Source organism: Entelurus aequoreus, linkage group LG20 (assembly GCF_033978785.1).
Source record: "Entelurus aequoreus isolate RoL-2023_Sb linkage group LG20, RoL_Eaeq_v1.1, whole genome shotgun sequence".
Classification (NCBI taxonomy): domain Eukaryota; kingdom Metazoa; phylum Chordata; class Actinopteri; order Syngnathiformes; family Syngnathidae; genus Entelurus; species Entelurus aequoreus.
The window spans coordinates 10,288,010-10,301,385 of record NC_084750.1 but is presented as its reverse complement, the minus strand read 5'-3'; the positions used below and the strand labels follow the sequence as shown (position 1 = coordinate 10,301,385).

The 13,376-nt window shown below is 32.5% G+C and overlaps 1 protein-coding gene across 2 annotated transcripts in view; it reads left to right on the top strand.

Moving 5' to 3' along the window:
- The window catches only part of LOC133635910 (KH domain-containing, RNA-binding, signal transduction-associated protein 3-like), a 340,548-nt gene extending 329,592 nt beyond the window's left edge, over positions 1-10,956 (top strand). For both annotated transcript variants that reach the window (XM_062029365.1, XM_062029366.1), the window contains exons 9-10: positions 2,282-2,334; positions 7,269-10,956. In XM_062029365.1, coding sequence (XP_061885349.1) covers positions 2,282-2,334; positions 7,269-7,384 — 169 coding nt within the window. In that variant the 3' untranslated portion in view covers positions 7,385-10,956. The remainder of the gene's footprint in view (positions 1-2,281; positions 2,335-7,268) is intronic.
- Positions 10,957-13,376: the final 2,420 nt, after the last annotated feature.

The following is a 13,376-nucleotide window of genomic DNA, read 5'->3' as shown; positions in this document are numbered from 1 at the left end:
GACTGGCAGGCAGCCTTCTGATGAATTGCCTGCTGAACGATGGCGAAGGTTCAACTCCGCTCGCCATCTTTTTGTTTGTCTTCAAAGACGTCTCCGTCTTCATATTCCGTTGTGCGAGCACACATTCACAATCACTAATACTTGATTCATCCGCGGGGCTAAATGAAGATTTTCAGCACAATCCCATTCAAGAGCACACAAACATTACGGGGAGACAGAACAGGATCAAACATTATAGGGAGACAGAACAGGATCGCTGACGGGTCTGACAACTTCCGGCGCCCCTTACAAAAAAGGTAAACGCTGGCCAGAGACAAGAGCAGACCCAACAAAGCAACCAAGAGAGCCGACTCCACCCTCGGCCGCCCACTATCTCTCGGCCATTGTCCAGTCCGCATGGATGAGCGAGGGTGCGTCCAAGGGGACCGAGGTGTCCGATACCTGCTCATTCAGCCAAGACACTGTGAAGCTGGTCCAGCTCCGCAGTCCTGTCTCTTCATCCACATCTCCTCCAGTCTCTCCAAACTCTGCAGCCTTGTCTCTTCATCCACATCTCCTCCAGCCTCTCCAAACTCTGCAGTCCTGTCTCTTCATCCACATCTCCTCCAGTCTCTCCAAACTCTGCAGTCCTGTCTCTTCATCCACATCTCCTCCAGTCTCTCCAAACTCTGCAGTCCTGTCTCTTCATCCACATCTCCTCCAGTCTCTCCAAACTCTGCAGTCCTGTCTCTTCATCCACATCTCCTCCAGTCTCTCCAAACTCTGCAGTTCTGTGTCTTCATCCGCATCTCCTCCAGTCTCTCCAAACTCCGCAGTCCTGTCTCTTCATCCACATCTCCTCCAGTCTCTCCAAACTCTGCAGTTCTGTGTCTTCATCCGCATCTCCTCCAGTCTCTCCAAACTCCGCAGTCCTGTCTCTTCATCCACATCTCCTCCAGTCTCTCCAAACTCTGCAGTCCTGTCTCTTCATCCGCATCTCCTCCAGTCTCTCCAAATTCTGCAGTCCTGTCTCTTCATCCACATCTCCTTCAGTCTCTCCAAACTCTGCAGTTCTGTCTCTTCATCCGCATCTCCTCCAGTCTCTCCAAACTCTGCAGTTCTGTGTCTTCAACCGCATCTCCTCCAGTCCCTCCAAACTCCGCAGTCCTGTCTCTTCATCCGCATCTCCTCCAGTCTCTCCAAACTCTGCAGTCCTGTGTCTTCATCCGCATCTCCTCCAGTCTCTCCAAACTCCGCAGTCCTGTCTCTTCATCCACATCTCCTCCTGTCTCTCCAAACTCTGCAGTCCTGTCTCTTCATCCGCATCTCCTCCAGTCTCTCCAAACTCTGCAGTCCTGTCTCTTCATCCACATGTCCTCCAGTCTCTCCAAACTCTGCAGTCCTGTGTCTTCATCCGCATCTCCTCCAGTCTCTCCAAACTCCGCAGTCCTGTCTCTTCATCCACATCTCCTCCAGTCTCTCCAAACTCTGCAGTCCTGTCTCTTCATCCGCATCTCCTCCAGTCTCTCCAAACTCTGCAGTCCTGTCTCTTCATCCCCATCTCCTCCAGTCTCTCCAAACTCTGCAGTCCTGTCTCTTCATCCGCATCTCCTCCTGTCTCTCCAAACTCTGCAGCCTTGTCTCTTCATCCACATCTCCTCCAGTCTCTCCAAACTCTGCAGTCCTGTCTCTTCATCCGCATCTCCTCCAGTCTCTCCAAACTCTGCAGTCCTGTCTCTTCATCCCCATCTCCTCCAGTCTCTCCAAACTCTGCAGCCTTGTCTCTTCATCCACATCTCCTCCAGTCTCTCCAAACTCTGCAGTCCTGTCTCTTCATCCACATCTCCTCCAGTCTCTCCAAACTCTGCAGCCCTGTCTCTTCCTCCCCATCTCATCCAGTCTCTCCAAACTCTGCAGTCCTGTCTCTTCATCCGCATCTCCTCCAGTCTCTCCAAACTCTGCAGTCCTGTCTCTTCATCCGCATTTCCTCCAGTCTCTCCAAACTCTGCAGTCCTGTCTCTCCATCCACATCTCCTCCAGTCTCTCCAAAAGGACTCTGGTGTGGCAGAGACCCAGCGGCTGGTCTTCCTGGCCAAAAGGCTCCCGAGACGCAGATCCAGAAGTCCACAAAAAAGCACTGCAGAAGTCAGGACAGTTGCATCTTGGGAAAAATAAATAAAAATGACAAAAATTCCTGCCTAGTGTTGAGTTGTTACTTTTCAAAAGTCCATATTGCCACCTAAATGATTCCTTTGTGATGTCATGGCCAACAATCCTAATCATCCTTGTTTGTGTTTTCCAGCTCGGACGACTATTATGAATACGGACACAGCGCAGAGTCGTACGAGTCGTATGGTAAGTTGTCAACGACCACAATCATTGGGCCAAGTTCATGTTACACGCTAGGATGTGGCCTGACACATGAAACGTGACACTATCCACTTTAGCCGCCATTTTAAAATGTTTTTTTTTTGTGGCAAGACCAACTTTGCTGTGTCGAGTGGCACCTTCCATCATTTTCGGCAGGACTGCATTGCAAAATGATTAACACCCTCCTTCCTCTCACGCGAGATCCTCCCAGGAGTGGGGCCATATGACTCTCAATCTCACAGCACATACCTACTTAGTGTAATTATTCAAATATATTATTGTCGTCCTCAATCTCATTCAAGGAAATGTGCTTTTATACATTATTGATACATTTAATATTCAATTACAATTTTAACTAGTTCTGGTAAAAGTTGATTTTCAAGACAAAAAATGATTTTCAAGGTAAAAGTTGATTTTCGAGACAAAAAATTATTTTCAAGGAAAAAATTTATTTTCAAGGTAAAAGTTGATTTTCAAGACAAAAAATTATTTTCATGGAATAAATTTATTTTCAAGGTAAAAGTTGATTTTCAAGGAAAAAATAGATTTTCAAGGAAAAAATAGATTTTCAAGGTAAAAGTTGATTTTCAAGAGAAAAAATTATTTTCAAGGAAAAAATTGATTTTCAAGGTTAAAGTTTATTTTCAAGAGAAAAAATGATTTTCAAGGAAAATATTGATTTTTAAGGTAAAAGTTGATTTTCAAGACAAAAAATTATTTTTAAGGAAAAAATTTATTTTCAAGGTAAAAGTTGATTTTCAAGACAAAAAATTATTTTCATGGAATAAATTTATTTTCAAGGTAAAAGTTGATTTTCAAGGAAAAAATAGATTTTCCAGGAAAAAATAGATTTTCAAGGTAAAAGTTGATTTTCAAGAGAAAAAATGATTTTCAAGGAAAAAATTGATTTTCAAGGTTAAAGTTTATTTTCAAGAGAAAAAATGATTTTCAAGGAAAATATTGATTTTCAAGGTAAAAGTTGATTTTCAAGACAAAAAATTCTTTTTAAGGAAAAAATTTATTTTCAAGGTAAAAGTTGATTTTCAAGACAAAAAATTCTTTTTAAGGAAAAAATTTATTTTCAAGGTAAAAGTTGATTTTCAAGACAAAAAATTATTTTCATGGAATAAATAGATTTTCAAGGTAAAAGTTGATTTTCAAGAGAAAAAAGGATTTTCAAGGAAAAAATTGATTTTCAAGGTTAAAGTTTATTTTCAAGAGAAAAAATGATTTTCAAGGAAAATATTGATTTTCAAGGTAAAAGTTGATTTTCAAGACAAAAAATTCTTTTTAAGGAAAAAATTTATTTTCAAGGTAAAAGTTGATTTTCAAACCAAAAAATTATTTTCATGGAATAAATTTATTTTCATGGAATAAATTTATTTTCAAGGTAAAAGTTGATTTTCAAGGAAAAAATAGATTTTCAAGGAAAAAATAGATTTTCAAGGTAAAAGTTGATTTTCAAGAGAAAAAATGATTTTCAAGGAAAAAATTGATTTTCAAGGTTAAAGTTTATTTTCAAGAGAAAAAATGATTTTCAAGGAAAATATTGATTTTCAAGGTAAAAGTTGATTTTCAAGACAAAAAATTATTTTTAAGGAAAAAATTTATTTTCAGGATAAAAGTTGATTTTCAAGACAAAAAATGATTTTCAAGGAAAAAATTGATTTTCAAGGCAAACGTTGATTTTCAAGACAAAAAATTATTTTCAAGACAAAAAATTATTTTCAAAATAAAAGTAGATTTTCATGACAAAAAATGATTTTCAAGGTAAAAAATGATTTTCAAGGAAAAAATTGATTTTCAAGGAAAATATTGATTTTCAAGGTAAAAGTTGATTTTCAAGACAAAAAATTATTTTTAAGGAAAAAATTGATTTTCAAGATAAAAGTTGATTTTCAAGACAAATATTTCAAGAGAAATAAGGATTTTTTGATTAATTTTTAAATGATTAATTTTTTGTCTTGAAAATAAGTTTTTGTCTTGACAATCAACTTTTATCTTGAAAATCAATTTTTTCCTTAAAAATAATTTTTTGTCTTGAAAATCAACTTTTACCTTGAAAATCAACTTTTACCTTGAAAATCATTTTTTGTCTTGAAAATCAACTTTTATTTTGAAAATAATTTTTTGTCTTGAAAATAAGTTTGTCTTGAAAATAAGTTTTTGTCTTGAAAATAAGTTTTTGTCTTGAAAATCAACTTTTACCTTGAAAATCAATTTTTTCCTTGAAAATAAGTTTTTGTCTTGAAAATCAACTTTTATCTTGAAAATCAATTTTTTCCTTCAAAATAATTTTTTGTCTTGAAAATCAACTTTTACCTTGAAAATCAACTTTTACCTTGAAAATAATTTTTTGTCTTGAAAATCAACTTTTATTTTGAAAATAATTTTTTGTCTTGAAAATAAGTTTGTCTTGAAAATAAGTTTTTGTCTTGAAAATCAACTTTTACCTTGAAAATCAATTTTTTTCCTTGAAAATCATTTTTTGTCTTGAAAATCAACTTTTATCTTGAAAATCAATTTTTTCCTTAAAAATAATTTTTTGTCTTGAAAATCAACTTTACCTTAAATCAATATTTTCCTTGAAAATCATTTTTTCTCTTGAAAATCATTTTTTCTCTTGAAAATCAACTTTTATTTTGAAAATAATTTTTTGTCTTGAAAATAAGTTTGTCTTGAAAATAAGTTTTTGTCTTGAAAATCAACTTTTACCTTGAAAATCAATTTTTTCCTTGAAAATAAGTTTTTGTCTTGAAAATCAACTTTTATCTTGAAAATCCATTTTTTCCTTCAAAATAATTTTTTGTCTTGAAAATCAACTTTTACCTTGAAAATCAACTTTTACCTTGAAAATAATTTTTTGTCTTGAAAATCAACTTTTATTTTGAAAATAATTTTTTGTCTTGAAAATAAGTTTGTCTTGAAAATAAGTTTTTGTCTTGAAAATCAACTTTTACCTTGAAAATCAATTTTTTTTCCTTGAAAATCATTTTTTGTCTTGAAAATCAACTTTTATCTTGAAAATCTATTTTTTCCTTAAAAATAATTTTTTGTCTTGAAAATCAACTTTACTTTAAATCAATATTTTCCTTGAAAATCATTTTTTCTCTTGAAAATCAACTTTTATTTTGAAAATCATTTTTTGTCTTGAAAATCATTTTTTGTCTTGAAAATAAGTTTGTCTTGAAAATAAGTTTTTGTCTTGAAAATCAACTTTTACCTTGAAAATCAATTTTTTCCTTGAAAATAAGTTTTTGTCTTGAAAATCAACTTTTATCTTGAAAATCAATTTTTTCCTTCAAAATAATTTTTTGTCTTGAAAATCAACTTTTACCTTGAAAATCAACTTTTACCTTGAAAATAATTTTTTGTCTTAAAAATCAACTTTTATTTTGAAAATAATTTTTTGTCTTGAAAATAAGTTTGTCTTGAAAATCATTTTTTGTCTTGAAAATCAACTTTTACCTTGAAAATCAATTTTTTTCCTTGAAAATCATTTTTTGTCTTGAAAATCAACTTTTATCTTGAAAATCAATTTTTTCCTTCAAAATAATTTTTTGTCTTGAAAATCAACTTTTACCTTGAAAATCAACTTTTACCTTGAAAATAATTTTTGTCTTGAAAATCAACTTTTATTTTGAAAATAATTTTTTGTCTTGAAAATAAGTTTGTCTTGAAAATAAGTTTTTGTCTTGAAAATCAACTTTTACCTTGAACATCAATTTTTTTCCTTGAAAATCATTTTTTGTCTTGAAAATCAACTTTTATCTTGAAAATCAATTTTTTCCTTGAAAATAATTTTTTGTCTTGAAAATCAACTTTTACCTTGAAAATCAACTTTTACCTTGAAAATAATTTTTTGTCTTGAAAATCAACTTTTATTTGAAAATCATTTTTTGTCTTGAAAATAACTTTGTCTTGAAAATAAGTTTTTGTCTTGAAAATCAACTTTTACCTTGGAAATCAATATTTTCCTTGAAAATCATTTTTTCTCTTGAAAATCAACTTTTATCTTGAAAATCAATTTTTCCTTCAAAATAATTTTTTGTCTTGAAAATCAACTTTTACCTTGAAAATCAACTTTTACCTTGAAAATAATTTTTTGTCTTGAAAATCAACTTTTATTTTGAAAATAATTTTTTGTCTTGAAAATAAGTTTGTCTTGAAAATAAGTTTTTGTCTTGAAAATCAACTTTTACCTTGAAAATCAATTTTTTTCCTTGAAAATAATTTTTTGTCTTGAAAATCAACTTTTATCTTGAAAATCAATTTTTTCCTTGAAAATAATTTTTTGTCTTGAAAATCAACTTTTACCTTGAAAATCAACTTTTACCTTGAAAATCATTTTTTGTCTTGAAAATCAACTTTTATTTTGAAAATCGACTTTTATCTTGAAAATCAATTTTTTTCCTTAAAAATCATTTTTTGTCTTGAAAATCAACTTTACCTTGAAAATTAATATTTTCCTTGAAAATCATTTTTTCTCTTGAAAATCAACTTTTATTTTGAAAATCATTTTTTGTCTTGAAAATAAGTTTTTGTCTTGAAAATCAACTTCCATCCATCCATCCATTTCCTACCGCGTATTCCCTTCGGGGTGCGGGGGGGCACTGGAGCCTATCTCACCTACAATTGGGCAGAAGGCGGGGTACACCCTGCGACTTATACTCTGGTGTGACTTATACTCCGAAAAATACGGTATGTTTTAGCATAACCAGTTGATAGTGGCACAGGTAAAAAGGTAGAATGAAAAGTAAGGGCTGGAACACAGGAGAGGAAAAGTGAGGGAAGTTTGAAGACGGGACAAAAGTTTTCATTGTTGGCGACACAAGCAGAAGGTGATGTGATGTGACCTCTAACCTCATTACCAAGCTTCAGGAGGTAAGCAGCACTTTAACACGGTTGTGCTCCCTCAGGTGGAGAGGACTGGTCCAAGGGTCGTGGAGAGGACTGGTCCAAGGGTCGTGGGAAGGCTGTGTCAGCGAGGACGAGCAAAGGAGCGTTCAGAGAGCAGCCGTACTCCCGCTACTGATCACTGGCCAAGTAATGCACTTTTCTATGCAGCTTTTTGGATCTCCAAGCTGCTAAATCGTCATAGAAGGACTTGGAATGTTGACATGAAAGTGCATCGCCACAACAACAACTTGCTCTTTTACCAGAATAAAGTTGGAATTTGACACTAAAGTTGGAATCCAAAAAGTTGCATCGCTTTAACGACCACAAGATTATTTTTTCCTCCTTAACCGCGCTGAAATATTCATTAGAATGACCATTAATTACAATGACCATTAATTACAATGACCATTAATTACAATGACCATTAATTATGACCATTTCTTTTCACATAGCATCTTTTCCTCTCACCACCTTTTTTCTCATTCTCTTTGGGAGGATTTTAAGCATAAAATTCCAACTTTTTCCCCATTGAACTGCAACTTTAAACTAAAACTTAGACTTTTTTCTCCAAAAATGTAAACATTCTCTTCAAATGATGTAAAGAGTACTTGGTACATTTTTACTTATTCTCGTTACAAATTTCTGACATAATTTACACTAAAACAAGGACAATTCTATTATTAAATGTTGATTATTTCAATATCACTACTTAATATTTTTGAGTTTTTTATTCTTCACTTTCATAAAGTCACTTTATTCTGCTATCATTAGGACGTGTTTGCCAATTACCAACATTTACTTGGGTCAAAGTCAAAATGATACATTTTTCTCTTTAAGTAAAAAATATATGTATTTTTTTCACTTAAAATTCTGACTATTATATTAACCATCTTTTTTTTTTCCTAATGAAATTTCAACTTAATTTTCTTTTTATCGTAAAATTCCGACTTTTACAACTTTTTCCCCATTGAACCTCAACTTTACTCTCAGCATACAATTGTGACTTTTTTCTCGTAAAATGTAAAGATTTTTCGAGTACAAAAGCTTCTCTTAAGATGATGTCAATAGTACGTGATACATTTTTACTTATTCTCATTATGTTACATTTTTGCCATTTCTGAAATTATTCACACTAAAACAATTCTTGTACTTTTTTATTAAATGTTGATTATTTTAATATCAGTACTTAATAATTTTTGGACTTTTTTATTCTTCCCTTTCATAAAGTCACTTTATTCTGCTATCATTAGGACTTTTTTGTCAATTAACAACATTTATTTGGGTCAAAATTATACATTTTTCTTTTTAAGTTAAAAATGTATGTATTTTTTTCACTTAAAATTCCAACTATAATATTAACCATCTTTTTTTTCCTAATGAAATTTCAACTTAATTCTCATAGTGCGGATTTTTACCGTAAACTGCAACTGCAACTTGACTCTAAGAATACACTCGCACTAAAACGGTTGAGACTTTTTTCTCCAAAAATTAAAAAATGTTTCCTCTCTTAAAATGATGTCAATAGTACTTGATACATTTTTACTTATTCTTGTTAGAAATTTCTGAAATAATTTACACTAAAACAAGGACAATTCTTGTACGACTTTTTTTTATTAGATTTTGATTAATTTAATATCACTTCTTCATTTTTTTCCCTCTTATTTTTTACTTTCATAAAGTCACTTTTTTCTGGTATCATTAGGACTTTTTTGTCAATTACCAAAATCATATACTTGGGTAAAAGTCAAAATGATACATTTTTAAATTAAGTTAAAAATATATGTATTTTTTTCACTTAAAGTTACGAAATTACAACTTAATTCTCATAGTGTGGATTTTTATCGTAAAAAATTTTCACCACAAATTAAAATATTGATGCATTTTTACTCATTCATTTTCTCCCAAATTACTGACTTTATTTACACGAAAAAAAGGACAATTTTTGTAAAACGTTTTTTTTATAAAATGTTAATTTTTCTTTCACTACTTGATTTATTTATTTACTTCTGGGAAAATGTTTTCCCTCTCATAAAGTCACTTTATTCCGGTATCATTAGGACTTTACTTTGTACATTTTCAATAGTATTTATTTTTGTAAAAGTCAAAATGAAAAATGTTTCTCTTGAACTTAAAATTTTTAAAACATTTTTTTTTCATGGTAAAATTCCGACAATAATATTATAACCTTTTTTTCCTAATGAAATGATAACTTTATTCTCGTAGTGTAAATGTTCTGTTAAAATCACACTAGCCAAACATTTTACTCCGAGATTATAACTTACTCCAAAAAAATAACTTGGATAATGTTTGGAATATGATTTGACCTCTGAAATCTGAAATATCGATACCACATCTTTATGCTCTGATATCCATTCTCAAATCAAAATATGGATACTTTTGATACTTTACTTCAGGGGTGTCCATACTTTTTCCACCAAGGGCCACATAGTAAAAAGTCAAAGTACGCAGGTCCCCCTTTATTGATATTTTGTTTATTTTTAAAAAAATGCTAAAAACAGATATTGTCAGCTTTGTTTTATTTTTCAGCTTTTTCTCATCACATTCCCATTATTTTGATATTTTTGCTACACTTCTACTGTTGTTTTTTCCCCATGTAAAAAAGAATAATAATGTGTAACTGCATAACTTAGTAGCCAAAAGTTCTGCCTGAACAAAAATATTCATTACATATTTAACAGTGTTTATTATGGTTGTTTAATTTGTCAAATTCACAAGTTAGTATTTAATTTTTTTAATGAACTAACTAAACATTGTTTACATGTTAAGTATATTTTTAGAAATAAAAACTTTTTTTTTAACTTTCAGTAGACACTTTAGGTATATTGGGACAAAGTATTTGGTATCAGATTGGTATCACCGATACCAGCCTGAACTGTACTCGGTATCCGATCGAAAAGAAAACGATTATGGTAAATTAATATCGCATCAAACCAACCAACTTATTTTACGCCTAAAATTCCAACTTTATCCTGAAAATATCAGGACTGTTTCTGGTAAAAAAAAATGCCATTATGGTACCTGATAAAATGATTCTGCTAATCTGATATTCCTTCCACTGCTCGCCCTTCTTCCTGATAATAAAACCCCAGGTAAAATCATCATAAATGATATGACTTCTTCTCCTGTTAGACTATGTTGACGCCAAGGAAGAATATTTCCACGGCGAGTTATCAATACAATGCCAGTACAGCTTCATGTATCCCCCCCCCTCCCCAATATCTCACTAAAGATGTAATAATGGCTTAGTTCTAGGATGTAGATATTTATTTTATTTATTTGAAAGGAGTCACGGGTGTAAAATGTGTCCCTTGTAAAGTAAAAAGTGTATAAATATTGTATTTCTGTCTCCTCCTTTCTTTTGTATTGGTGTTAAAGGGCTTATGGAAGCATGGCGTGCATTGTTGTTGTTGTTGTTGTTGTTTTATTCGCTAATTATTGTGCTGCTAAAACATCTCCTTTAATATATTTATAAATAGGAACTGAAAATGAAAAAAATGGGCGTTTTTGTGATTTTTTTTTTCTTTTTTTCACGGTTTAATAATTCCTTTTTGACATTTTCGCCTCGACTTTTTGTCAAAGCTAAATGTGCTCAGATGCTTGTGAATACGCTGGACTTGTTCAGGTTACTTTCAGCTTATATAAGCCCTTTAATATTCCCCTCTTGTCCATGCTGAATAAACATTTTGAAGGAACAAGCGAGAGAGTAATTCTTGGAACTTTAGGAGGAATTAGCATTGGCTCGAGTAGCACTTTGTGGGCGGGGCCGGACGCGGCAACTTTCCCGTAAAGGTTATTATTTTTTATGATTAACTTTGTGAGTGTTTACCCTGACAGACGTAGCGCTGCATGACCGCTGACTTGAGGACGGCAGCAGTAGCTCTTTAAAAAGGTAAAGAAGACTAACCTAACGCACATAAACGCCTTCTAAACCTCACTGTAATTTCTGCTCTAATTTGTCTGTTTAGGCCGCCAAGATGGGCATAATTAGACATATTTAACCACAAAGTAAACTCCTGATAAAAAAGTTGTAATAGAGGCCAGTAATGAAGCCACAATACGTATTTGTCTTATTAATATTCTTTCTTTCCACTCCAGGTTGATGCCTGCCAGACCACCATCGGCACTAAACGTACGTCCATTTTTACCATCTTTATATCTCATTATTATCATCACTGACAATTGTTGCACATTCCCACAATAGTTTATGTAGAAATCGTATCATGAAATTGTCAGGTTCAAACACCGATGACATTTATTAAACAGGACAAGAAGCAAAGAATCAAACAGAGACAGAATTCAATTCGGCTCAGTGAGGAGAAATGTGTACATCTGTACCCTTGTAGAGTGTCATCACGCTCTGCCAAAAGGTTGCACGCCTCCTTATATTTTAATTTGGACCTTCCCTGACCACATGGCAACAGCTGCTTCCAAAGGGACGGGGGTCGTAAACAGCCATCGCCTTTGATTACAAAACAGTTCAAAAGAAAAGGTCGGTTCAAAAAAGAGGTCGTAAAAGAGTTTAAAAAAAAGGTTTGTAAAAGAGTTCAAAAAAGAGGTTCGTAAAAGAGTTCAAAAAGAGGTTTGTAAAAGAGTTCGTAAAAGAGTTAAAAAAAGAGGTCACAAAAGAGTTCAAAAAGAGGTTCGTAAAAGAGTTCGTAAAATAGTTTAAAAAAGAGGTCACAAAAGAGTTCAAAAAGAGGTTCGTAAAAGAGTTTAAAAAAGAGGTTGTAAAAGAGTTTAAAAAAAAGGTTCGTAAAAGAGTTCAAAAAGAGGTTCGTAAAAGAGTTCAAAAAAGGTCGTAAAAGAGTTTGAAAAAGAGGTCGTAAAAGAGTTCAAAAAAGAGGTCACAAAAGAGTTCAAATAGAGGTTTGTAAAAGAGTTCGTAAAATAATTCGTAAAAGAGTTTGTAAAAGAGTTCAAAAAAGAGGTCACAAAAGAGTTCAAAAAGAGGTTCGTAAAAGAGTTCAAAAAAGAGGTCGTAAAAGAGTTGGAAAAAAGTTCGTAAAAGAGTTCAAAAATAAGTTCGTAAAAGAGTTCAAAAAAAGGTCGTAAAAGTGTTTGAAAAAAGTTCGTAAAAGAGTTAAAAAAAGAGTTCAAAAAAGAGATCGTAAAAGAGTTTTAAAAAAAGGTTCGTAAAAGAGTTCAAAAAGAGGTTCGTAAAAGAGTTCAAAAAAGGAGGTCGCAAAAGAGTTCAAAAAGAGGCTCGTAAAAGAGTTCGTAAAAGAGTTCAAAAAGAGGTTCGTAAAAGAGTTCAAAAAAGGTCGTAAAAGAGTTTGAAAAAAAGTTCGTAAAAGAGTTCATAAAAGAGGTCGTAAAAGAGTTTAAAAAAAAGGTTTGTAAAAGAGTTCAAAAAAGGTCGTAAAAGAGTTTTAAAAAAAAAGAGGTCGCAAAAGAGTTCAAAAAGAGGTTTGTAAAAGAGTTCGTAAAAGAGTTCGTAAAAGAGGTCACAAAAGAGTTCAAAAAGAGGTTCGTAAAAGACTTCAAAAAAGGAGGTCGCAAAAGAGTTCAAAAAGAGGTTCGTAAAAGAGTTCAAAAAGAGGTTCGTAAAAGAGTTCAAAAAAGGTCGTAAAAGAGTTTGAAAAAAGTTCGTAAAAGAGTTTAAAAAATAGTTCATAAAAGAGGTCGTAAAAGAGTTTAAAAAAAGGTTCGTAAAAGAGTTAAAAAAAGGTCGTAAAAGAGTTAAAAAAAGAGGTCGCAAAAGAGTTCAAAAAGAGGTTTGTAAAAGAGTTCGTAAAAGAGTTCGTAAAAGAGGTCACAAAAGAGTTCAAAAAGAGGTTCGTAAAAGAGTTCATAAAAGAGTTCAAAAAAGAGGTCGTAAAAGAGTTTAAAAAAAAGGTTCGTAAAAGAGTTCAAAAAGAGTTCAAATAGAGGTTCGTAAAAGAGTTCAAAAAAGGTCGTAAAAGAGTTCAAAAAAGTTCGTAAAAGAGTTTGAAAAAGTTCGTAAAAGAGTTTGGAAAAAAGTTCGTAAAAGAGTTTTAAAAAAACGGTGCCTGAAGGGGACCCAGGTCCTGCTTCCTCTCCGCTTTGTAGTTCTTGGGTCACGACAATATCTTTCTGTTGATTGCAATACATGAAAGAAACAGAACACCTTCACGTCGCTTCCCATC